This window comes from Terrapene carolina, unplaced genomic scaffold, assembly GCF_002925995.2.
Source record: "Terrapene carolina triunguis isolate 2854851 unplaced genomic scaffold, T_m_triunguis-2.0 Scaffold210, whole genome shotgun sequence".
Taxonomy (NCBI): domain Eukaryota; kingdom Metazoa; phylum Chordata; order Testudines; family Emydidae; genus Terrapene; species Terrapene triunguis.
This window is the reverse complement of record NW_020664561.1, coordinates 16,105,681-16,133,315: the sequence shown is the minus strand read 5'-3', so window position 1 is coordinate 16,133,315 and position 27,635 is coordinate 16,105,681. Positions and strand designations below refer to the sequence as shown.

Below are 27,635 nucleotides of genomic sequence, written 5' to 3'. Positions count from 1 at the left end.
CCATCACTGCTCAGCTTCAGGGGGAGCTGCACCCCATCCACCCATCCCCCATGCATCCAGACCTCCCATACCAGACACCCCCACCAAGCCTCACCTGTACATCCAGAACCCCCCTAGCACTCCAAATCCAAACCCCACCGAACCTCAACTCCTGCATCTGAAGCCCTCTGCACCCAGACCACCTCCCAGAGCTCCCTGCACTCAAACCCCCACCCTGACAAGCCCCGCCCTCGTGCACCACCCTGAGCACCCACATCCAGACTCCCACACCACTGACCCCCCAACTAGTTGCACCCAGACCCCCACCCCACCAAGCCCCACTCCCCCAGCACCCAGACTCCCACTGAGCCCCCCACACCGACCCCCTCCACTGAGCCCCAACCACCTTCACCTGGAAACACCTGCAGAGTCTCATTGCCCCTGCACCTGGAACCCCCCTCCCCCCAAAACAAGCTTCTGTGCATCCAGATCCCCGCACACCTAGACCCCCCACTGATCTGCCTGCACCCAGATTGTTCCACACAGAACCCTCTCACCCCACACTTGAATCCCCCCCCCCCACTGAGCCCCTTCACACTGCCTGGTTGAGCCTGCCTGCCCCACACCTGGTGCACCTGGCACAGAGGGGCAGGGCCCCAGGGTATTTCTGGGCCAGGCCCAGGCCTTCGGCTGTGTCAGGGTCAGGTGCAGCCTCACCACGGAGTCCGTTTCCCAGGGGTGGGGGTATTGCAGGGTGATCTCCCACCTTTGTGCAGCCAGTGGCCTGTGCTCCCCACTGCCAGGCTGGAGCCTCTGCATTTATTTATTGACAAATAAAACTTGCAGAATTTTGAAATATTGTGCGCAAAATTTTTAATTTTTTGGCGCAGAATGCCCTCAGGAGTAAAGACCACTTTAAAGCGAGGAACCGACCAGGAATAATCAATGGCCAGTATTAATGTATATCCAGGATTCCTGTTTAAGAACTAGAAACCATCCCAAACTTTTATACACCAGTTACCCAAACTAAATAAGCTATATTAGCAACAGCACTTTTTGCCAGTATAAACTGCCCACACTAGGAGGGTTTGCTGGTATATCTTTATTGGCAAACTCTGGAAGTGTAGACAAGCCTAATTCACTGGTTCTCAGTTGGAGCTGCTTTCTAGTTCTTAATTTCTCAGTCTAGTGGAGGAAAGGGTGGATCCAATGTTCCAGTTTGGACCATTTTTAAATAAAACCCATTAGATACTAAATTAGGTCTATGTTAGCCACCATAATCATACTTATTAACACCACATTGATACAAATGGTGTGGACTTAAACTTGACATGTGTCTATGCACAAGAACACACATTACATAAAATAGACACACCCACACCCACACCCACCATTGGGGGGGGGGGGAGGGGAAAAAAAACTTTTGCAGAAGCTTACTTCCACCTCCTCTCTGTGACCTCCATGTATTGAACTGACAAATTTCTAAAACAAGCAAACAAGTTATCTCCAGAAAGAAGCAGAATATACTAGTACTGAACTTTGATACCACAGCAAAGGAAACTGAGAGCAACTGTCTTCTAAAAGGTATGAAGAAACCTTGGTTGCAAGATAACTCAAGAAAGGACATAGTGCTAAGAACAGCGCTCTCCAAAATTGTATTTACTCTGTATCTGCTAGTGAGAAACTTTTTGTACCAGCCAACTTAGTTGTTTTTCTTCCATTAAGGCATTAAAATAAAGTTAAGAACCACTGTGTATTTTTTAACACTATGTGCCTGATTTTCAGATAAGTTCCCACAGTTCCAGTTGAAGTCAATGGAAATTCTAGGTGCTCAACACTCTGAAAAATCAGGTGCCATGTGTTTAAGAAATGAAATTACAATCCTAGACTTCAATTTATTTTAATATTTCCATCTCTAGATCTGCACTTTTTAGATACAACTCAAAAGCATTAAAAATAACAAAGACAGCACTTTTCCATTAGATGCTACTAGCATACTGAGAACAAGTTAAGGAAGTCAAGTCATTTAATGCAACCAGACATGCTCTATTACGTTCCACAAATGCACTGTCTAGGATTAGATGTTCAATACATGACAATGTGAATTTTTTTCCCATTATAATGCACTATGATCAGTTAACAGATTCACTGTGAAAGCCTTGTTCGAAATAGTGAACTACTTCACAATTGGCACAGGAACAAAAAGAGCCCATTTTTCTTAGAAGTGTACTGAGGGAAAAGGAAATTTTAAATAAAAACAAAACAAAACATGGCTATACTCATTAAAGGCAAGTTTTAATTATTTAAAAAAAAATCAATTTGAGAGAGAGAGAATATTGTTCTGAAAACATGCAAGCAATAATAGTTTCTCACATAAAAATTCTCAAGGGCCCAGACTATGCATAAAAACATTTTTTTCTTTTAAAAACTAGCTATACTTGCCAGATGAAGCTGCTGGCTTGCATAAACCCCTCTAGGAACCTTAAATGCTTCTCTGGTTTAAGCTTTTTAAAGAATGGCCGATCTATTCATTTTTAGTGCTCCCATCAGCATGGTAACTGGAAGACAAAAAGCAGCTAACAAAATAATAATAAAAAAAAAACTTATTGGATTAAGTTGGTATGGACCAACTATAGTTTTTATTACTACTGATATTAATATTTGGCACTTATATAGTGTCTCTCACCATAGCATCTCAAAATGTTTATTACAACTTTTGACTAAATTCACTGCTGATGTAAGTAGATGCAACTCCAGTAAATGATCTTGGACCATTAAATCTAACACTCTTAACATTTACAGTGAGGTAAATAAGATAGGGAGAGTTAGTGGTTTCCCCATGATCATGCAGCAAATCAGTGTCAGAGCTGAAAACAAAAGTCATGACTCCTGATGTCCTATTCCAGCATTTCTCAAAGTGGGGTCCCTGGACCCCTGGGAGTCACCGAGGGCACTCCAGGGGGTCCACAGGCCCTGCTGAGAAATTTCTCCCCCTCCCTCCCAGCACGCCAGAGAACAGGCTTCCTACTTGCCCTGGCTCCGTGCTGCTCCCAGAAACATCCAGCACGTCCCTGCATCCCCTGTGGGGGGAAGGAGGGGGGTGTCCTTCACGTGCGGCCTCCGCCTCCAAGCGCCAATTCCGCAGTTCCCATTGGCCGGGAACTGCGGCCAATGGGAACTGTGGGGGTGGTACACAGAGATCCCCTGCCTCTGCCCCCACCCCCCCGCCTAGGAGCCACTGTCAGAGGGATGTGCCGGTTGCTTTCGGGAGCCGCCCCAGGTAAGTGCTGCACCCCTCACCCCCTCCCACACCCAAACTCCCCCCCCCAAAGCCCACACCCCCTCCCGCACCCAAACTCCTACCCCCCCGCCTGAGCCCACACCCCATCCTGCAGCCCAAACCCCTGCCCCAGCCTAGTGAAAGTGAGTGAGGATGAGGGACCTCAGAGAAGAGGCAAGGCAAGGCTGAGCGGGGCAGCTCGGGGGTCCCCCCAAAAAATTTAAATAAAAAAGGGGGGTCGTCGGGTTGCTAAAGTTTGAGAACCGCTGTCCTATTCTAATGCAAGACACACACTAAAATATACAAATAATTTAGTTATCTTGTGCTGGATTAAAATATAGTCTTACTGTGTGGAGTTACTGAAAGACAAACACTTCCTAGCTGTAGAAAATATCTAGAGGTAAGTGCTAATGTAACTTTACTTCCAATTCAAGCATATTGTTTCTCATAAGTCCAAATCCTGCAAGGTATGCAGCATCTTATGAGATCAGATCATAGAGATGATTTATTTCTTTGTTATAAAGCACAATACTTAAACTTTTCTTCTCCCGAAAAATCACAAACAGCCCAATCTTACTCCAAGTGAAACCGAAGGCAGTCTTTCTATGGACTTCAGTGAGGCACAATCCTGAAAAACATTTATTGTATGAATATGTCCACTGACTTCAGTAGGACTATTTGAAGTCTGAGAAAAGATTTACAAGATCAGGCCCTACGTTAGTACATCCAAGTATTTGACTCTAAAATAAACCCTAATACATGCAAAACTCTAAACCAACCCTGAAAATTTAACAAATATCATCTGTGAAATAACCCTTTAGCATGCATTTTAAAATGGTATAAAATTGGCTTTAGAATATGCTTAGGAGAGAGGCTATTAGATTTCCACAGAACAATCAGCCCTGCTCCTCCTCCTCAGTCACTGGAATTTTCTCAGCACCTGAACAACTGTAGAGATGTCCTTGAATTTAAAATATCTTTCATAACCTTCAGCATAAGGAACAGATGAAGTGTTGAATGCTGGCAAAAAAGAAAGTTTAAGTATGTTTGCTTGGGTTTACAATCTGGCTGAGAGTATTAATTTAAGGAGTTTCAAACCTTCTAGAAGATAAACATAGTAAAATGTTTTCTTTTGTTAATTTAAAATATGGATAGATAGAACAGTCCCTGTGAAAAAAAGCTATTCCATTCTCATTCTTTGGCATGAGCAATTTTCATGTATTTATGGATACAGAACTGGCCTTTTGCATTGGGATATATTTGATAGTGGTTGATTTTACCGAACTGTTCTGCCTTGGAACAGTCCATGCCTTTGAGTGGCACAAGTTTCCCTTAGCAACTATCTCTGTTTAACATGGAAATGGAAACAGCACTGGTTCCAATTCATTTTCATTAAAATAGTGATTTTGTGATGTATATGTTTAGAAATTAACAAAAAGTAATGATGCCACCATGCATTTCCCGCAGGCCACTGAACTAAAGAAGTAATGGACTTTCATTTTCAGTTTTTGAGTTTGAATGTGGCCCAGATTAGTAAGGGATGAAAGGTTTCATATCCCACAGCCAGTCAGTCCTGAGTGCGCTAAGGGACAGATTTCCAAAAGAGTGCAGCTACCATTTTTACACCAAAGTAAGAAGCAAGATTTTCAAGAGTGGCAAGCACCCACAACTCCAACTGAAGTCAATGGGAGTTAAAGGTGTTCAATATTTCTAAAATTCAAGCACTATAGGGCAGATTTGCAAGTGCTCAGTATCAACAAATGGGCCAGAGTGCTTGGCACCCAGCAGCTCCCATTGTGACACTCAGTGTGCTGAGTTCTTTTGATACCCTGGCCATTTGTTTTTGGCATGTAGGTGAAGTGTTGAGCACTTCTGAAAAAAATCAAAGTTTTACATGACTAAATCTTTAAGATTGATTGTTATAATGTAAATAAATGAATCATTTACATATATGACTGGCATATCATCTTTTCCTCTTAACTGAAGTTTAAGATGGTTTTCCCAAAAAAAGGAAAACCTAAAATTTTAAATCAATAATAAACTGAAATTCTTAACCAGTAGAACTCTAAAACACAAGAAAAGTTATATGTTCTAACCCCATATGACAATGACTTTTAACATAAAAAAACCACTAAGTCCCTCACTCCTCCCAGTCGTGTGTGTGTTTGTTTTGAAATGCAGACCTGGAGGTAATTCTAATGCTTTACTTAACTGCTGCCAAGAAAACAGAAGAAACACTAATATAATGCATAATATCTCCATAATCAAACTATATATTCTATATTTTTAGAGTCACGATATAGCAAACATGTCTTAAGGGACATAATGCTTACTAGCGAGAAAAGTTGCAGGTAACTAGCCAAGGAGCAAGGCACATAGAAATGTTTCCAGTATTTGGTCTTCGATTTCCCTCTCTCATTTGTGTGTACATATGTGTGAGGTCACATTTACTTCAGAAATTCTTGCTGGGAAATGAAGAGATTTCTCTCTTCATATGTATTATTACACAAGCTTTCATTACATGATCACATATATAATTGCAAGTTCCATCTTTTCCCCCTCCCCAACTTTTTGTTAAGTGAACTTTGTAATTAAAGAAAAATCTATGCATGTGTCACATAAGTAAACATGGTTTTAGTAATCAAGTATTTAATTAACTTTTGGATGGCTACAGTAATCCCACCCGATATCTGTTTATCGAGAGCTGAAATTACACCTTCACCCATTTCTCCATAGGAATGGGCTGCTTGATTTTTGGTCTGAAGTTTAGAAGCCAGTTGAGTTTTCAATTTAACTTACTAATAGACATCTATGTCTCTTTTTCACAGGATCTAATTTGGGAATTTTCTGTTGCAAATCTCAACGAACAGGCACAGAAAGGTTATTTTACCCTGAGACAGCTTACCGCAAACATTATGAAGATTTAATTCCAGTTTTAATAACTGTCTTTCCCCAGATGTTCTCCTTCCTGTAAGCATGTAATTATTTTACCTACTAATTCAAAATGTAACAAGTTTGAACCTACCTTTTAAAAAAATATAAAGGACTAAAGAAAATAAGGTTAATTTAATCTATTTTATTTAAATTCACATACATAGCATAGCAACCACATACCAAGTGGTATGGATTTTTCCCCCACCCCAAGTTCAGGCTTTTTGTTTTGATGTTCAATATTGTGATCACTTGAAGTTGATGAGGACTGATTTAAATACCTGTAATCAAGGTTAAAAACAGAACAAGCCCTACATTTACAGGGTATAATTTAATTCTGGTCTGCAACTTTCTATGTCCCTGAATTCTTTTCTCCACAATGCCCCTGTCAAGGCTGTATCCCCACTTTGAACTTTAGGATACAAATGTGGGGGCCTGCATGAAGACTTCTAAGCTTAACTACCAGCTTAGATCTGGTCCACTGCCACCATTCCCAAAGCTAATTCCCTCCCCTGGGAAGCCTTGAGAAACCTTTCACCAATTCCCTGGTGAATACAGATCCAAATCCCTTGGATCTTAAGACAAGGAGAAATTGATCATCCCCCCTCCTTCCTCTCACCAACTCCTGGTGAATACAGATCCAACCCCCTTGGATCTAAAAACAAGGAAAAAATCAATCAGGTTCTTAAAAAGAAGGCTTTTAATTAAAGAAAAAGGTAAAAATCATCTCTGTAAAATCAGTATGGAAAATAACTTTAAAGGGTAATCAAACTTAAAGAGCTCAGAGGACCCCCCTCTAGTCTTAGGTTCAAAGTACAGCAAACAAAGATAAACACTCTAGTAAAAGGTACATTTACAAGTTGAGAAAACAAAGGAAAACTAACACGCCTTGCCTGGCTATTTACTTACAAGTTTGAAATATGAGAGACTTGGTTAGAAAGATGTGGAGAACCTGGATTGATGTCTGGTCCCTCTCAGTCCCAAGAGCGAACAACCACCAAAACAAAGAGCACAAACAAAAGCCTTCCCCCCCCCCAAGATTTGAAAGTATCTTGTCCCCTTATTGGTCCTTTGGGTCAGGTGTCAGCCAGGTTACCCGAGCTTCTTAACCCTTTACAGGTAAAAGGATTTTGGAGTCTCTGGCCAGGAGGGATTTTATAGTACTGTACACAGGAGAGCTGTTACCCTTCCCTTTATAGTTATGACAGCCCCCTACCGCAAGTTTGCAAATAATCATCACAAAGGCTGGTCATTTCTAAATAGAACCTTTTATCTGTTAATCTGCTTCCTGAAGCTTCTTAGAGGTATGAATATACTTATCACACACTACTAAAAAATTTCCTCTTTTACACATGTGAAATTTTTTTTTTTTTAAACCTCTATAAAAGAGCCACCCCCTAAAGACTATTTCATCCAGAAGTAACCATTTGGAAAACATCTATACATTTTAATATAAAAACAGTAACCCTTTTTTGTCATCTTTTAAAAATCTTACTATATAATTTATTGGAGAATTTGATTGTTGCTTTAGATTTAAAAAACTTGGAAAATAATCCTCTAACACAGATTTTTACAGTAATTTCTATATAACCCTATTCAATTTCACCCCTATTCTTTTCTAAAGGGCCATCCCATAAAGGGGAGACTGAGATAGCTATTTAAAATGGAAAATAAAAAGCAAGTCTGGAATTCAGCCTAAACACTAACACCCACCCCCCCACCACACACACCTTTTGGCCTTTTTCTTAGTATACAAATAACCGTGTCATTCCTTAAATGGTCTTATTCTTGTTAAGGATATAGTTTTCAATGAACACTAAACAGAAACTACTAGCTCTCTGACAACCATGAAACTGCAAAAGAGAAATAAAACCGGTACAGTGGTCTGAGAATAAAACTAAATTACATTTTCTTGAATTTACTATTCCTGGATGAGTCCAATCTCAGCTATGGGCACTAAACCCCCTCCCCCCCACCACACCCACCCCCTAACAATATGTCCACATATATTACAGAAATCATCATCAAAAACAGGAGTTGGCCAAAAATCAAACCCCTTTGCTCTAAGTTTTATTTCTATATGCACTTTTATTTATTGACCATCTTTTGAGCAGTTTTCCTTTAAAAAAAATTCTATTGTTACAATATTATCACATCTATTAAATTTCCTGTACAAAAATCATCATCATTTCATATTACTTAGTTTGTTACAAACATGTCTGGTCAGAGACTCTCTTTTTGTTGTGGCTGTACACTGCTTAGCACAATTGCGTCCTGATTTCTGGCCCGGGGTTTACTACTACTAACATTTTTATTGTAATAAACAAACATTCTATTCAATTAAACTCCTTAATTAAAAAAGTCAGACAATGAGTATGCCTTGCCCTGCAACTTGTCCACCTCAGAGTTTAAAGGGCAGAAAGGACCAGCAGATCATCTAGTCTGACCTCCTACATATAGGACCCTACCAAATTCACTGCCATGAAAAACACGTCACGGACCGTGAAATCTGGTCTTCCCCCTCCCCCCCCGTGAAATCTGGTCTTTTGTGTGCTTTTACCCTATACTATACAGATTTCAAGGGGGAGACCAGTGTTTCTCAAATTGGGGGTCCTGACCCAAAAGGGAATTGGGGGAGGGGTCGCAAGGTTATTTTAAGGGGGATCACGGTATTGCCACCCTTATTTCTGCACTGCCTTCAGAGCTGGGCAACTGGAGTGCGACGGCTGTTGGCCAGGCGCCCAGCTCTGAAGGCAGCGCCCTGCCAGCAGCAGCACAGAAGTAAGGGTGGCAATACCATACCATGCCATCCTCACTTCTGCGCTGCTGCTGGTGGAATTCAGCAATCACATGATTAGGCCCAAAGATACCTTAGAAGATTATTTTTCTAGCTGTTTTCATAGGTGAACAGTCTTTACTACCTTATGGAAGTAAAGACGATACTCAGACAAAGCCATAACATTTTTGAATCTGCATTTTTAGTCATTCTGTGGTCTTAAAAACAAAGGGCTCGATCTTGCCACCATTAATCCATACATAAAGTCCAACTAATTTTACTAGCATCAGGATCAAACATAGCTGTTTTTGACACCACTATTACAGCTGCATTATAGGTTTGCTAGCGTAGCCCTTGCTAGTTGTGATGCCAATCATGCCCCAAGTGTTTCTCTATGGCTTTGTCTATACTGGAAATCTGCCCTGACTTCAGTAACTGATGAAGCTGTATTGGTGCAAACCCTAAGGATAGGACAAGCACAGCCACACAATTTGTGACACCAGAGCATATCCATGTTTGAAACCAGGGCTCCACCAATGCAGATTTCAGCTTACCTTGTCTACACTTAGGGTTTACATTGGTGTAGCCATCAGTGGCTGGTCATCAATTGCTGGAAGACAAGGCCCAAAAATATAGGGGAGGGGGGAGATTGCTCCAAGAGATCCAAATGGCTAACCATTTAAATGTCTACAACAACTTCATATTCATTTTTTTACTGACTGAGAAACACTCTTCCAGGTAAGTACAAGTAGTAATATCTCAGAATTAGTAAAGGAGAGATATCTGAGCACACAGTACATTACAGTTTAAAAAAAAGTTATGCACTCCGGTCTGCTAAAATACTTACCTACGAATCCCTGCAAGAATATTATTCACAGCTGCCATCAGTTTCTGTAGGCCTAAAAAAGCTTCTTCAAATGAAGATATCTTTGCAGTGGTGGTGGTGGTGATACTGTGATCCAGCTTCTGGAAAATTTCAGTACTAATATGAGGTCAAAAACAAGAGAAAACATTCTATCAGAAGAACAAACTTTTTTGCCTCGTATCATGGGAAACTAGAAATGCACATCACCACAAATACTATATTTTGACTATCTTAGACAAACACACGCACATTGTCTCAAAGGTCAAATACAAATGTCAGGTACATCAGTGTTGTCCAAAACACTCACACAGGAGTACAAAGTTTTCATTTTGTTTGCATGCATTTTAGATAAGGTGCTTAAACAGGTAATAGAAGCCACCAATTCAATTGTTTTGTAAGTTAAAAGGGTAGATTTCTGATCACTTATTGTTACTTTAATAAACAAATGTCATGTTGACATAGGACGTTCCAGCTGAGGCTTTCAAAACACTTTACAAAATAATTAAGAGGCACATTCCTACGAGTATGGAAAAGACCCTGGAGTGGTTATGCAAACTGCTCACTGAAGTGCTAGTCCCAGTTTCTAACCGGGAAGCTACTCTCACTATTTAATTTATAATTATTAGTCAATCACTCCATGGATGAGACTTTAATTGTCAAGAATTAGTCTTTAGCACATTTTGTAGAGTTGGATTAGAAGAGAAACTGTAATAGAACTCTAAAAAAACCCTTCCATAAATAAATAAAACATTTGACAAATGAAACATAATCCTTATTTTTAATTTTTAGAAAAATTGTAACATATCTTTCCTTACAGAGTATCAAACATTTTAGCATAGAAGTAGGACCAGATTTTATTGTGCTAGACCAGATTTCACAGTCCGTGATACGTTTTTCATGGGCGTGAATTTGGTAGGACCCTCAAATAAGTATAGCCTTGTATAAACTTGGGGTCAAATTTTCAAATGGGTCTCAAAATGCAACTCCAAAATGTGCAGACACACACATTTTTGATTTGTGCAACTGGAGCAGCAACAGACTCCAGATGTGGATTTTCAGACATCTTGTTTAAAAATTCAACCATTAATACACTTCTTTTTAAACTGCAGAGACCAAGAACTTAGTAAGATTTAAAGAAGAATGGTTGGTCATTTATATAGATAAGTTAGAATACCTAAGCCAAAAAAAAAAATTGAAAGGGAAAAACCCTTATGTCTGAGTTTAAACTAATCTTTATTAGAGATTAGGAGGAGATCTTCCTGGAGAGCAGACTACCCCACATAAACCTATTGTCAGGTTCTTGCATCTTACTCTGAAGCATCTAGTGGTGGATAACATCAGAAACAGTACAGTCAGCTAGATGGACCATGGCTGATTCAATATGGCAATTCCTATGTCATAACTAACACATTAAAAATTAGAATATGTGATTTTCCCCCCTTCCCCCCCCAACCCATGTACATCACTAATAGGACAGCCTTGTAGGGAAAGGCAGACAATTTCAAAAAAATACTGTGTGTTTGGGGGAACCACACGAAACAACCAATAGCATGCAAAATCCCCCCAACTCTTTCAGCACTTAGTACCTGTACAGGTTTATTGTATTCCAAATGCTTTCAAGGACAGACCAGATTTCCTGATGTCTTTTATCTTGGGACAGCTGAGTGTTTGACAATGACTTGCCTTCCTCACACGTTTGCAGATGCAGCCTCACACCTTCCGTTTTTGAACCTGCAGTGTTTTCTGAAAGAGCTGTCAGGGCTCCTGATGATTTTTGTCCACTGTCTGACCAAACCTCATGAAATAGACAACCATACAGGTGTTGGAGAACTGTAGAAAAACCTACATGGGAATCCATTTTTTTCCCCTCTTTTTTTTTTTTTTTTAAATAATCAACGTATCTAAGGTACTTATATGGCCTTCATCACCATAGCATCTGAGACCCTCACAATCTTTAATGTAACAACTCAAAACGTCCCTGTGAGGCAGGTCAGTCGTCTTATTCCTATTTTACAAATGGAGAACTGAAGCACAGAGAGGCTAAGTGACTTGCCCAAAGTCACACAGGAAGTCTGTGGTGGAGTAGGAAACTAAACCCCAGCCTCCCAAGTCCTAGGTTAGTGCCCTAACCACTGGACTATCCTTTCCTGAACTATCCATGTATAGTCAATCCATAGAAGACTCCAAAGCTGAATTTGCACATTTTAACCCACGCCTTTCCCCCCCGCCCCATATAGCTCATTAATGCACAACAGAAGTGTTCCATTCTGTTTAATCTTCACTTAGAGATGTAAAGCACATGATTTTCACAGTAAAATAATTTCAACACTAATTACAAACCAAGGACATGGAATTTCTTTCACACTAATGCCACACATACTTGACAAGAGTTATTCTGCAAAGCGAGGATTTAAGGTATTTTACATATAAATTACTACATTAAAAACACAACAACAGGCTGTGGTGTGTGCAAATATTTTCTTTGTCTGTAAAAATGGGGATACTGAGGAAAAACTACTGAAATGATTTCAATAAGGTCTTCGTTACAGGGCTTTCCCTTCACCCTCTCCCCTGGTTCTTGTCATGCAGACAGAAAGTAGAAGACCAGAAGTCCGAAGTGCAGGCAATGCGATGTTTATTGGGGTTAGTTCCAAGCAAGCATATCCATAGCTCTACACTTCAGAAGAGTCTGTTTCCTAGTGTCCCCCTTCCCAGCTCTGATGCTGCAGAGCCTTGCCTGTGTCCCCGTTCCCCATTCCCACCTCCTCTTTCTTAGCAGGCCCAAATATACCTGCAATGCATACCCTCAGTCCCACCCCTTACAACTTATGGTCATGTTCAGTTTTGAGGGGAGAGTCGTGGTCTGGGGTCTTCGTCCCACCTCTTTTGGACCCCATGGGAGGGGTACAGAGTGAGATTGTGTTCTGGCCAAGGCCAGGCTTTTCTTTGGCATGTAGTGTTTCTTAGGCCTCCCCCCCATCCCCATCCTAACTGGTTGCTTGACCTTGGCTTGAGAAAGGAGCCAGGCAGCCTTTCAGTATATGCTTATATTACACTTCCACCATACCCTGTAACACTTTGGCACTATCCCTCATCTTTTCTCATTGTAGTAAAAGCCCCATCTGGTTGTGGGAAATGCAACACAGTGTCTTTGTTAATTGTTCTTCACTCACATCTTATACTAATATGTGTATCAAAAAGTGAAACCCAAAATTCTATCTCAGGCTGACAAACAAACCTATATACTAACACCAGTGGCAAACCTAGGAATAAGAACTCTCTATTTTTAACTTTTATGGCTCTCTCTAAAGATGACAAATTTAGTGGGGGGGGGAGAAGGGGGGAGAAACGGACGACAAAAACAAAACTCAAGTGATCCACGGTATTGGGTTGTGTAATTCATGCAAGACTACTGTCAAATAACAATTTTTCAGAACAATAAAGTAAAATGAGTTGCTCTAAGAGCAAACTACTAGGATAGAAGGTCAGAAAAAACTATTTCATCTACTCTATTTAATGAGCTTTAAATTTCTATAATGTCAATCATGCCTAACTTGAGTCCAACAAGTTATTCATATATGGAGCATACTAGATAAAGGCTCAGGAAAAACTCATTGCTGAAGAGAACTTAGGTAATCAATTATGTATTTGACAGGGAAAATAAAAACAACTCATGCAGATGATACTTAGACACTCCCATTCTGAAGTGTAAGAGACAGCAGTTGCTGTTCCAATCAATTAGATTACCTTTCCTCATTTTATATTGAATAACTTGATGACTACCTCTCAATAACCCAATAGCAAAACAGAAATAAGGATCTAAGGAAAAACAGCTCATGTTGTAAAAATATACAAAAAAACAAAACAGAAACAAATATACAAAAACCCAACAGCCTCTTTTTGATCTCCCTGGGACTCTGGCTAGGCTAACTGGCTCAAAGTTACTACTTCCCTATAATACAGCTTTTTTTTTTTTTTTTTTTTTAAACAAAACAAAAACAACTTTTCCTCGGCTGTGGCCTATACGCTATTTTTCATCCTTAGCGCCAGAATAAGAATTACCAGAGCTTTTAACTGGGCAGTCCAACCACCACCAAGTATAATGTGTCACCTTTCTGCTTTCTTTCACCAACTTTTATTCTTGCGAGGGGAAAGGGGAATTAGACGTACAGGATTTCTGAAGTGCACAAAGGAGACACTTCACAATTGAATCACAAACTGAGTTGTCAGGAGTAGAAGAGGGGCAGCTCAACATACACAGACATATTCACAAACTAAGTGAATCTTACAAGATCATTTTAATTAGAGAAAAAAAGATTGGAATTGATTATTTAATAAATCACCTTCAAATGCAGGATAACAGTTATTTTTTTGATATGAAGTTCAATCTTTATCAAAATGCAGCAGTATGCACTTGCTTTTCAATCATTCACTTCCTTTTTGAGAGTTAATAGAAGCAAAATTCTGTCAGGGATATTTTTATAAACAGAAAGCCTTCACTTTTGTTGTGGGAGCAGGGTTACATTTGGGACATACCACTTATGAGAATATCCTGTTAATCCCCACCTAGCACGGTTTACAATAATTTTTTTGTCATTATAATAAAGAACTAGAAAACCCATAGTAAGTTTATAGTGTCAATGATTGGTGATGCTAAAATTTCAGTTAAGCCATAGTTTTAGTGTAAAAACTATGTACATTGAAATGCAGCTTACCTCTGCAAGCATCTGGAGCAGTTTAGTCACATAAGCAAAAGCCTGCGGAAGTACACCATCATAGTCTGACCTTGAGCTGAAAGCATGCAATAGCTTTTTAGATTCCTGGAGCACGATGTTTGCTGTTATGTGGTCAACTGTCTTACCTGATATAAAAACATTAAGAAGAAACATGGGAAATCAGTTTTAGAGAAGTAGGCTAGTTTGGTGTTAAATCGCACAAGCAGTAAAGGAAAAAGCTAACAGTTCCAAACTGAAACCAAGTATAATCACCACCAGTTCTATCATTTCAAAAAGGTATTACAATTATTGTATGAATTAAACATTCTAGGAGATCCGTACATATAAAAATAAGTGTGTGTTATTATGTAAGATCATTATCAAACAAAAAAGGGTCTGAAAATCCTATTGACATAAATGGTATAAGATCAGGTGCTAGCTTAGTCTTCTGAGGGTTTAATGCCTGTAGTCAAAGTCCAACAGTAAGCCTAAAAAAAAAGTTTCAATGTGCTAGCACATCACTAAACTTAAAGTCTTCTCTAGAACACAAACTCTGATGCACTTTACAAACTCTACTCAATTCAAGGGGCTGAAAGATTGTAAAGTGCTCCCAAGCTCCACTAGATATAGAACTCTGGCTGGAACAGGAAGCTATGTCACACATTCTTGCAATTTTGCTTTTGTGGGTAAAATGCGGGCATGAAGGGAGAGAAGATAATCCTCATCAAATGTTGATCTGTTAAATGTTAAAATGTAAGTATAAAAATCTAGAACACTGCTTTTTAATGAAAAACAAAAACATTTAAGAAGACTCATCTACATTGTTTATTTCAGCCAGTATATGAAATGTCTTGGATACAAACCATGAGCATTAAACAAACAGTTTCAGGAAGGAACATTACAATAAGCAGTGTGTAAAAATAAGACTTTTAATTTTGGATCAAATCACCCTCCATTCAGGATCTGGCATAGGTCATTAAACATGTGTTAGGGTTCCTTCCCCACTCTGAACTTTGGGGTACAGATGTGGGGACCCGCATGGAAGACCCCCTAAGCTTATTTTTACCAGCTTAGGTTAAAAACTTTCCCAATGCACAAATTCCACCTTGTCTTGAACAGTATGTTGCCACCACCAAGTGATTTAGACAAAGAATCAGGGAAAGGACCACTTGGAGTCCTATTCCCCCAAAATATTCCCCCAAGCCCTGCACCCCCTTTCCTGGGGAAGGCTTGAGAATACTATCCTCACCAATTGGTACAGGCAAACACTGACCCAAACCCTTGGATCTTAAGAACAATGAAAAAAAATCAATCGGGTTCTTAAAAGAAGAATTTTAATTAAAGAAAAGGTAAAAGAATCACCTCTGTAAAATCAGGATGGTAAGTACTTTACAGAACAACAAAAGATTCAAAAACCACAGAGGATTTCCCCTCTAGGCAAAACTTTAAAGTTACAAAAACAGGGATAAACCTCCCTCTTAGCACAGGGAAAATCCACAAGCTAAAACAAAAAATAACCTAATGCATTTTCTTTGCTATTACTTACTATTTTTGCAATAGCTTAGATATGGCTTAGGGAGATGTATTTTCCCTGCCCTGGTTCCTTGTTGACTCCGGGAGACACAGACAAAAAACCTTCCCCCACAGATTTGACAGTATCTTCTCTCCCCTTTTGGTCAGGTGCCACCCAGGTTATCTAAGCTTCTTAACCCTTTACAGGGTAAAGAGGGATTTTATGCTACCCTTAGCTGTATGTTTATGACAAAATGTCCTTATCAGATAATCTGTTCATAACCTGTCCTAACACACCTTCTGGTGGACCATATCCCAGCATAGTACTGAATGGAAAACTACTTCCAACTCATAAAAGCACTGACACTTTCATAACTAAATGCAAGACTCATGTCTCTGACTTTGCTTTCCATCAATAAGTTCTTCAGAGGCACAGCACACCTATACAAATGCCTATAAACTAATTAAGCTGTGGTGGTTTTTTTTTTTGTTTGTTTGTTTTTTTTTAATATAACACAAACCAGGAAGGAAGATAGATTACAAATAGAAATAAATACTTTGGAGGTACTTGAGTACTCTGGTAACCAAAGCTATACAAGTTTCTTAGATACGTCATTCCACTTTCTGGTAGCATGCACACGAAGATGTAATATTTGAAACGAATCCTATAAATGATTGATTTCAGTAGTGCCAGTTCGTGTTTGTTCAAATTTGTTAAAAACAGGAAGGGAGCAGCAGACTATCAAAATATTTAATTAAGGCTACCAAAACAGTCTCAAGAGACAGTTAGCTTTTTTGTAGCTTCTTCAATAAGTTGGAGTGAATCCTTGCCCCATTTTAAGGCCCATGTCTGGGCAGATTTGAGGGTTAGGCAGGTTTTTCTTTTTGTCTTTACTGTATCATGGCTCTTTGGGCTCAAGTTACAAAATGCTTGCATGCAGCAAACTGGGATTTTTGCCATCCATCTGGAACCACCATCACATTGTGTGAAAGTCAAGAAGGAAGACTACTTCTCCAGGGTATAGTCTCCCTTGAATAACCCATGTAACTCCCATTATTCTTGAATTAAAAGGAGAAAAATAAACCCTTTAAATATGAACAATACGTATATTTTCATTATGCACACTTAAGACTCCTGTGATTAGCGGGCTTGACCTTAATGGAGAGAGGTTTATATTTAGCAGTTTATTACTAAAAAGGAGTCACATAAGATTCTTACCTTTACAAAGATGTTCATGCAGGTATTCAATGGTTGTAAGTAAGCTTCTTGGCACAATAGAGCCAAATACAGCCATCCAGTGTTTTTTAAAGCACTTCAATAAGCTTGCTAGGGTCCATGGGGGCTTCAGATACAGTACCTAAAAGTGAAAAGTTTAAAACTTCACAACCATATAACTTTATCAATGTAATTTCTCAATTGTGCTATTCTTTAATACCAATTGTACATGCTGAAGTAAACATCCAAAGCATTCTCAGAAATAAAAGATCAGGTGGATTTTTCCTGGTAAAGAGATTGTATATTACATGACAAATCATAGCTTTGTTCAATTTAGTTTTACACAGGAGGTGTCTTACACAGGTACAGACCCTTCTTAAAAGCATTCCAATTAGCATATGTGCACTGCTGTGACTAGGACTATTTAGACTTTTATGAAGTATTTCTGTGAAGGATATTCTATTTGTACAACACTCAAGATTTACAAGCTCAAATAAGAAATGTTAGTTCTAGTAACTTGATAGCTCTCAGAGTTCATCTTGTGCAGATGAGTAAAGTAATTAACCATTCCAGCTAGATGAAAATGTTAATTGGAAGACACACAGAGCTAAATAACTGGATTGATAGTCTTCTGGCTATAATCAGAATATTTTGGTTCTACCCCCAACTCTGTCACACACTTCCTGTGTGAATTTTGAAAAGACAGATCATCTTTGTGCCTCAGTTTCCCCACCTGAAAGTGAGGATAGTACTATTTCCCCTTCTCCCAAGATTTTGGAAAACTTAATGTTTGTAAAGTGCTTTGAGCTCTTGGATGCTATGGAACATGGGTACAGCTTGCTGAAGAAGAATGGGCAGGGGAAAAAAGGGAGGAGGTGTTGTCTTGTATATTAAATGTATACACGTGGACTGAGGTTGAGATGGAAATAGGAGACAGACTTGTAGGAAGCCTCTGGGTAAGGATAAGAGGGGTAAAAAAAAAAAACAAGGGTGATGTCATGGTAGGGATCTACTACAGACCACCTAACCAGGAAGAAGAGGTGGATGAGGCTTTTTTTAAACAACTAAACAAAATCATCCAAAGCACAGGACTTGGTGGTGATGGGGGACTTCAACGACTCAGACATCTGTTGGGAAAATAACACAGCAAGGCACAAATTATCCAACAAGTTCTTGGAATGTATTGGAGACAATTTTTTATTTCAGAAGGTGGAGAGAGCTACTAGGGGAGAGGCTGTTCTAGATTTGATTTTGACGAATAGGGAGGAACTGGTTGAGAATTTGAAAGATGAAGGCAGAGTGGGTGAAAGTGATCATGAAATGATACAGTTCATGATTCTTAGGAATGGTAGGAAGGATAAAGATAATAGATTTCAAGAAGGCAGACTTTAGCAAACTCAGGGAGTTGGTAGGTAAGATCCCATGGGAAGGAAGTCTAAGGGGAAAAACAATGGAAGACAGTTGGCAGTTTTTCAGAGAGACATTATTAAGGGCACAAGAGCAAACTATCCCAATGTGTAGGAAAGATAGGAAGTATGGCAAGAGATCACTCTGGCTTAACCAGGAGATTGTCAATGATCTAATAATCAAAAAAGAGAGTCCTACAAAAAAGTGGAAATTAGGTCAAATTACAAAGGATGAATATAAAACAAATAACACAAGCCTGTAGGGACAAAATTAGAAAGGCCAAGGCACAAAATGAGATCAAACTAGCTAGAGACAAAGGGCAACAAGAAAAAATTCTATAAATATATTAGAAGCAAGATGACGATCAAGGATAGGGTAGGCCCGTTATTCAATGAGGGGGAGAAAAACAGTAACAGAAAACATGGAAATGGCAGAGGTGCTTAATGACTTCTTTGTTTTGGTTTTCACCAAGAAGGTTGCTGGTGATTGGACATCTAAAATAGTGAATGTCAGTGAAAATGTGGAAGGATCAGAGGCTGAAATAGGAAAAGAACAAGTTAAAAATTATTTAGACAAGTCAGATGTCTTCAAGTCACCAGGGCCTGATGAAATGCATCCTAGAATACTCAAGGAACTGACTGAGGAGGTATCTAAGCCATTAGCGATTATCTTTGAAAAGTCATGGAAGACAGGAGAGATTCCAGAAGACTTGAAAAGGGCAAATACAGTGCCCATCTATAAAAAGGGAAATAAAGACAACCTGGGGAATTACAGACTGGTCAGCTTAACTTCTGTACCTGGAAAGATAATGGAGCAAATAATTAAGCAATCAATTTGCAAACATCTAGAAGATAATAAGGTGATAAGTAATAGTCAGCATGGATTTGTCAAGAACAAATCGTGTCAAACCAACCAGGTACTTTCTTTGACAGGGTAACAAGCTTTGTGGATGGGGGGAAAAGCAGTAGACGTGGTATATCTTGACTTTAGTAAAGCTTTTGATACTGTCTCGCATGACCGTCTCATAAACAAACTAGGGAAATGCAACCTAGATGGAGCTACTATAAAGGTGGGTGCAAAACTGGTTGGAAAACCATTCCCAGAGAGTAGTTATCAGTAGTTCACAGTCATGCTGGAAGGGCATAACGAGTGGGGTCCCGCAGGGATCAGTTGTGGGTCCGGTTCTGTTCAATATCTTCATCAAATGATTTAGATAATGGTATAGAGAGTACACTTATAAAGTTTGCAGATGATACCACTCGGGAAGGGGTTGCAAGTGCTTTAGAGGATAGAATTAAAATTCAAAATGATCTAGACAAACTGGAGAAATAGTCTGAAGTAAATAGGATGAAATTCAATAAGGACAAATGCAAAGTACTCCACTGAGAAAGGAACAAATCGGTTCCACACATACAAAATGGGAAATGAGTGCCTAGGAAGGAGTACTGCAGAAAGGGCTCTGGGGAGTCATAGTGGACCACAAGCTCAAATATGAGTCAACAGTGTGACACCGTTGCAAAAAAAAAAAAAAAAAAAAAAAAAAAAGCAGACATCATTCTGGGATGTATTAGCAGGAGTGTTGTAAGCAAGACACGAGAAGTAATTCTTCCGCTGTACTCCATGCTGATAGGCCTCAACTGGAGTATTGTGTTCAGTTCTGGGCGCCACATTTCAGGAAAGATGTGGACAAATTGGAGAAAGTCCAGAGAAGAGCAACAAAAATTATTAGAAGTCTAGAAACATGACCTATGAGGAAAGATTGAAAACACTGGGTTTGTTTAGTCTGGAAGAGAGAGAACTGAGAAAGGACATAACAGTTTTCAAGTACATAAAAGGTTTTTACAAGGAGGAGGTAGAAAAATTGTTCTTCTTAACCACTGATGATAGGACAAGAAGCAATGGGTTTAAATTGCAGCAAGGGAGGTTTAGGCTGGACATTAGGAAAAACTTCCTGTCAGGGTGGTTAAGCACTGGAATAAATTGCCCAGGGAGGTTGTGGAATCTCCATCATTGGGGATTTTTAAGAGCAGGTTAGACAAACATCTGTCAGGAATGGTCTAGATAATACTTAGTCCTACCATGAGTGCAGGAGACTGGACTAGATGACCTCTCGAGGTCCCTTCCAGTCTTATGATTCTACGTTACAGAAGTCCAAAGTTACTGTTAATAAAATATGCATTTTGAAAATTCACATTGAACAACCAGACAGCACATAGATTACTATTAAATGTAATGTTGCACAGACATTACTAGTGAAACAATCATCCCAATATCAAAATACATAATGAAATTTAACAATACTCTATGTGAGTGGATGCTCACAGGATTGGAAATGGCAAGCATGAATCTTCGCTTCTAGGTCACTTGTTCAAATTCCCTTAAGTTATCAGATGGCCTGTGTAAAGTGAATTACTGCTCTTAGCCTAATACATGTTAGAGAGGTGTCCACACCACAAGAACACCAAAAGGCAAACTCTCAAAAGAGGTGAAGTACAAAATGAGTTTGGAGACTGAATTTCCGTAGGTTGAACTACACTAGCAGAGCAGTTGCGGGAGGCAGGTGGTGGCAATGGGAGGGAGAAATGCTTCAACTAATGTTGCCTGTGATGTAACTGTCCTATAGATTTTTTTTTTTTTAATTTAAAAAAGAATCTAAAATGTTAGTATGGTCACACTGGCACCTTGCAATTAAACACACATTCTACAATGGTTTAATTGACAAATTAATTAAACTCTCATGGATTAAGATAACACTAGAATCCCTAACCAGAACTGTAGTCTTATTGCAACATTACTTATCAAAATTTATTCTGTATAATTTTAAAGAATGTTTCTCATCATACCTCTTTTCTTATTGGTGCATTTTTACATGAACAGTTTAGATATAAAAAAAATAAAAAAATAATCAAACGTTGAAACTCTCAAGCACAGAAGCAGGGTCCCTGAAGAATCACGACAGAGGGCAGCACAATTGGTCAGTTTTGCAGTTTTCAAACAAACAAAAAAAATCTGTTTAAATTTTCATAAGAGGTTATAATTGAAAATGAGTTCAGGGTCAACAACTGGAATGTATTTTGAGACATCTTCCACATCATTGTACTGTATCAGCCTTATTTGTCATTAACATTGTAACATAAAAAGCAGACAGATTGAACTTTGGACTCCGACACAATCTTTAACTTAGTATTTGAAATATCAAGCAAAACACCACAAATAACCACCTCCATCCACAAGTTTCCAAAAGCAATTTTCATTTCAGTTTCTAATATCGAGGACAAAGCTTCTCCTAAACTTTTTTCAAGGTCAGGAACAATGCTTAGGAGTGGAGTAGTAAGGCTGGGATCTTCCCTCTTGGTTTTCTGGGACCCAGTATCTGCCAAGTAAATACAGTTACAGTAAGTGCTTTCTTTAGTGTATTATTCATAGAAATTAGTTATAGAAACAAGTTGCTAGGTTCTGTAATCCAGTCTTTGCGAGTGCTGGATTGTTGCCTACAACATATTTAATATTTTGTCCTCTAGTTGTAGGTCTCCAGCTACAGAGGATTCCATCACTTTACTTCTATGTAGTTACTTCTACTACTCCATGACCACAATATCCAAGCACCTTCCAAGTATTTTAAAATAGAATCAACAGTGTCCATATTTCTCACCTCTCCTCCCCCACACACCACCACCAGAAGGAGAAATAGCATGATTCTTCTCTAGGGTGTTTGTTTATGTTTGTGACTTGCTTGTATGTTGTGTGAAGAGCCTACTGAACTTAAGAACTGCCATACTGGGTCAGACCAATGGTCCATCGAGCCCAGTGCCCTGTCTGACACTAACCAGTACCAGAGCTTCAGGAGGAGCATACAGAACAGGGCAATTTGACGGATCAACCCCCATCTTCTCCTCCCGGCTTCTGGTACTCAGCTGTTTAGGGTTGCCCTGAGCATGGGCTTGCATCCCTGACCATCTTGGCTAATAACCATTGATGGAACTATCTTCCATGAATTTATCCATATCTTTGTTTAACCCAGTTATACTTTTGGCCATCAGAACAGCCCATGGCAATGAGTTCCATAGGTTAGCTGTGCATTGTGTGAAAAAGTACTTCCTCTTGGTTTGTATTAAACCTGCTTATTAATTTCATTGGAGACTCTTGGTTTTTGTATTGTGGGAAAGGGTAAAAAACAAAAACAAAAAACCACAAAAATTCTCTATTCACTTTTTCCACCCCATTCATGATTTTACAGATCTCTATCATATCCAGCTCAGTCATCTTATTTCAAAGCTCAACAGCCCTAAACTTTTTAGTCTCTTCTCGTCTGGAAGCTCATCCACACACTTGATCATTGTTCCTCTTCCATGAATCTTTTCCAGTTCTACTAGATCCTTTTTGAGATGCAGTGACTAGAACTGGGAATGGTATTCAAGGTATGGGTACCACATGGACTTACAGAGCGACACTAGGAGATTTTGTCTGATTTCCTATCCCTTTCCTAACCATTTCTAACATTCGGTTAGCCTTTTTGATTGCTGTGGCAAATTGAGCTGAAGTTGTCAGAGAAGTATCCATGGTGCCTCCAAGATCTCTTTTAATTAGCTAATTTAGACCCCTTCGTTTTATATGTATGGTTGGGATTATTTTTTCCAATCTGCACTACTTTGCATTTATCAGGTTGAATTTCATCTACCATTTTGTTGTCCAGTCACCCACTTTTGTGAGAAACCCCTCTGTCTTTTCACAATCACTTTGGGATTTAACATAATTTTTGGGGAAAAGAGTCAACATGTTTTTTGTAAAGGGAAAATCATGCCTCGACAATCTACTAGAATTCTTTGGGGGAGCGGGGGAAGTCAACAAGCATGTGGACAAGGGGGATTCAGTGGATATAGTGTATGGAGATTTTCAGAATGCCTTTGACAAGGTCCTCACCAAAGGCTCTTAAGGAAAGTAAGCGGTCATGGGATAAGAGGTAAGGTCCTCTCATGGACTGGTATCTGGTTAAAAGACAGGAAACAAAGGGTAGGAATAAATGGACAGTTTTCAGAGTGGAGAGAGGTAAATAGTGGTGTTCCTCAGGGGTCTATACTGGGACTAGTACTATTCAACATATTCATAAATGATGTGGAAAAAAGGGGTAAACAGTGAGGTGGCAAAATTTGCAGATGATACAAAACTGCTCAAGACAGCTAAGTGCAAAGCAGACTGCAAAGAGCTGCAAAGGGATCTTGATAAATACAAAGTAATGCACACTGGAAAAAAATAATCTCAACTATACATATTGTGACAAAGTTCCTCCTCTATCTTGGCGGGTCCTGCGCTTATTGGCGGATTTTTTTGCCTCAGAGATTCACCATGTGGGTTGGGGAACAGCCCAAAGACCTTCCCCTCTGGAAGAACCCACAGTCCAGGTCCATTGGGAGGTTTGGGGGGAACCCAGGCCCACCCTCTACTCTGGGTTCCAGCCCAGGGCCCTGTGGACTGCAGCTGTCTATAGTGCCTCCTGTAACAGCTGCATGACAGCTACAACTCCCTGGGCTACTTCCCCATGGCCTCCTCCAAACACTTTCCTTATTCTCACCACAGGACCTTCCTCCTGGTGTCTGATAACGCTTGGGCTCCTCAGTCCTCCAGCAGCACACCCTCTCACTCTCCGCTCCTTGCGCCTCTTGCTCCCAGCTCCTCACACTCACACCACAAACTGAAGTGAGCTCCTTTTTAAAACCCAGGTGCCCTGATTAGCCTGCCTTAATTGATTCTAGAAGCTTCTTCTTAATTGGCTCCAGGTGTCCTAATTAGCCTGCCTGCCTTAACTGGTTCTAGCAGGTTCCTGATTACTCTAGTACAGCCCCTGCTCTGGTCACTCAGGGAACAAAAAACTACTCATCCAGTGACCAGTATATTTGCCCTCTACCAGACTCCTGTACCCCATTGGTCTGGGTCTGTCACAATATAAAATGATGGGGTCTAAATTAGCTGTTATCACTCAAGAAAGATTTTGGCATCATTGTGGATAGTTCTCTGAAAACATGCACTCAATGTGCAGCGGCAGTCAAAAAAGCTAACAACGTTGGTAATCATTAAGAAAGGGATAGATGAGACAGAAAATATATTGCCTCTATATAAATCCATGATACATCTATATCTTGAATACTTTGTGCAAATATAGTCGCCCCATCCCAAAAAAAGATATATTGGAATTGGAAAAGGCTCAGGAAAGGGCAACAAAAATGATTGGGGTATGGGACGGCTTCTGTTTGAGGAGAGATTAATAAAATTGGGACTTTTCAGCTTGGAAAAGAGACAACTAAGGGGGATATGATAGAGGTCTATAAAATCATGACTGGTGTGGAGAAAGTAAATAAGGAAGTATTATTTACTACTTCTCATAACACAAGAACTAGGGGTCACCAAGTGAAATTAATAGGAAGCAGGTTTAAAAAACAAATAAAAGGAAGTATTTCTTCACACAATGCACAGTCAACCTGTGGAACTCTTTGCCAGAGGATGTTGTGAAGGCCAAGACTATAACAGGATTTAAAAAAGAACTAGATTAATTCATGGAGGATAGGTCCATCAATGGCTATTAGCCAGGACAGGCAGGGATGGTGTCCCTAGCCTCTGTTTGCCGGAAGCTGGGAATGGGCGACAGGGAATGGATCACTTGATGATTACCTATTCTGTTCATTCCCATTTCCCTGTCGGAAGACGGGAAAGTAGGCTAGATGGACCTTTGGTCTGACCCAGTATGGCCATTCTTATCTATAATGTTTTAATCACTGTTCACTCCCTTTTCCAGATCATTAATGTATATGTTGAACAGCACTGGTCCTATCAAGATCCTTAAGAGAAAGATTAGCGAATAACTGAATTTTGTCTTAGTTCTGGAAGTACGCACATCCATCATTCTTTTCTAGTAGCAGACAGTTCCCTAGTTCAGGTTCTCTGAAAGTTTAGTCTCGCACACTTCATGAATTTCCTCCTACTAGCGGAGTTTCTTTGTTCGGAACATACCAAAGATGGGAAGTTCAATCACACAGGGAGAGGTGATCTCTTTGGTACTTAGAGCCATTCCTACAGAGGGCTCTTAATATTAGGCAGAAACCTTGCTCTGGATTCTGTATTTGAAGGGCAGCAAGTGTAAAGAGCACTAAGATGTGTCCACAGAAAGCTGTGTTACTAAGCACATGGGGTATTTCAGCCTTCTAGATCAGACTAAGTCCCTTCCCAGCAGGTTATTTGCCCTAAATTTCATTTTCTTAGGTTTTCCTCAGTACTTCTTATTATGCCAATTTGTATTATGCTTTGTCTTAAGCAACAGACCACTAACCAAGATGACCTAATTTCTCAGAATATATTTATTCATGATTCTACTCCACATTCCTGATTTTTTAAGTGACTTAGAAATGAACTTACTTGTGTGTGTCTAAGAAATACCTGTCTATAGAATACTAAGGGCCAAATACAGCCAGGGTCTAAGTAGGTAAAATTCCACTGACTGCAATAGAATTATACCTGGTATATTACAAGACAACTCCATAATACTGTTTAATACGAACAGCTATCTTGAATCCTGAATAGTAAGAATTGGCCCACTCAAGGCTAAGTTACACCATTATAACCCATTGCCGATGGTACAAGTATAGCTGTTCATATTAAGCAGTATTATTAAGTGACCTTAGATTTATAAGTTAGTTCAGGAATCCAACTAATAGCAGATTCATGGACTTAGTATGAAACCTTTTTGAGTTAGAGAGTTGTGTTGGGGCTAACCTCTATTTAAAAAATAGATTTTTTAAAAAGGTGGCTAGAAGTTTTGTTTTAATGCACACATATACACAGAGCTGGGAAACGTACTTACTACTTTCATTATTCGATTAACAAACAGTTTTACTCAAGCTCTCAAACTTTCACACACACGTCATCTTTGGGTAGAGACCAAAGGTGGAAAACGTCAGCCCTCAAGGTGAATGTTCTAGAAGTTCTGAGTGTATGAAGACAGAAACTTAATTTTCTGCAAATGTAATTATGCTCCGAATGACTCACAGGGCCACTATAAATATGCGCACACATGCAAACTAACCTGTTTTTGATTGTTGTAGGCCAACACAGTTCTGATGGCTGTTTAGATTCAGGTTCTGGAGTGCAGTAACCAAATCTGCTTTGCATAGGGCCTTTACATCACTCACTAGGGCTTTGCTGCATAAATTTTTATCATCCCTATGAAAAAAGAGATTTACTTTTGTTTTGATTGTATTAACTTCTCAACAACACGGTTATATTCTAAATCGTAAAGCTAACCCATTGACAAACTTGTCTTCAGTAAGCCCATATAAATCTTGAAGGGCTTCACTATAAACAACATATTGCCAGCGAAAGAAAAAAAAGGTACCCATGTAAGAAAGCAGATGAGATAGCTAAATCAAGAAGTAGCTATTCTGAAAAGAAACACACAAAATATATTAAAGTTTTTTTTTGTTTTTTTATAACCACACTTTAGGCCTGATTTCACTGGAAAAGCAGCTGCAAACACTGACATCTTTTAACTCAACAGATCAAACCATATTTGTTTACTTACTGCCAAAAATAAAAACAACTCCCCCCGCGCCACACGTCTTTACATCAAATTGGATTTTTTAAAATTTAAATCAGTTTAATTTAAATTAAACAATTTTTCTTTTTAAAATAAAACTAAAAATAAATTTTAATTGATAACCTATTTTAAGACCTACACTTACTCTAATCTATTAAAATAATTTAAAATTAAATAAAAATATTCAAGCAGGACATGGTTTGCTACTAAAATTTTAATGAAAGTCAAATCACTGAACTGGTAGAAGTCACTGGCTAAAGCACCTGGAACCAGAGTAAGTTGAAATGCTAAATCAGCTTTTGACAGTAGTAGCCTCTTCTGAGAGAATATTTCAGGTCAATGACTAATTCATTCAAAAGGTGAGAAACCATTT

General features: G+C 39.3%; 1 protein-coding gene across 1 annotated transcript in view; it reads right to left on the bottom strand.

Annotated features, from left to right (window-relative positions):
- Positions 1–27,635, bottom strand: part of LOC113405063 (transcriptional protein SWT1-like) — an 88,107-nt gene that overhangs the window by 31,283 nt on the left and 29,189 nt on the right. Inside the window, exons 11-16 of the mRNA XM_026655556.2 lie at positions 26,753–26,889; positions 21,903–22,054; positions 17,278–17,416; positions 14,547–14,692; positions 11,418–11,626; positions 9,814–9,948 (exon numbers count right to left, since the gene is read on the bottom strand). Coding sequence (XP_026511341.1) covers positions 9,814–9,948; positions 11,418–11,626; positions 14,547–14,692; positions 17,278–17,416; positions 21,903–22,054; positions 26,753–26,889 — 918 coding nt within the window. The remainder of the gene's footprint in view (positions 1–9,813; positions 9,949–11,417; positions 11,627–14,546; positions 14,693–17,277; positions 17,417–21,902; positions 22,055–26,752; positions 26,890–27,635) is intronic.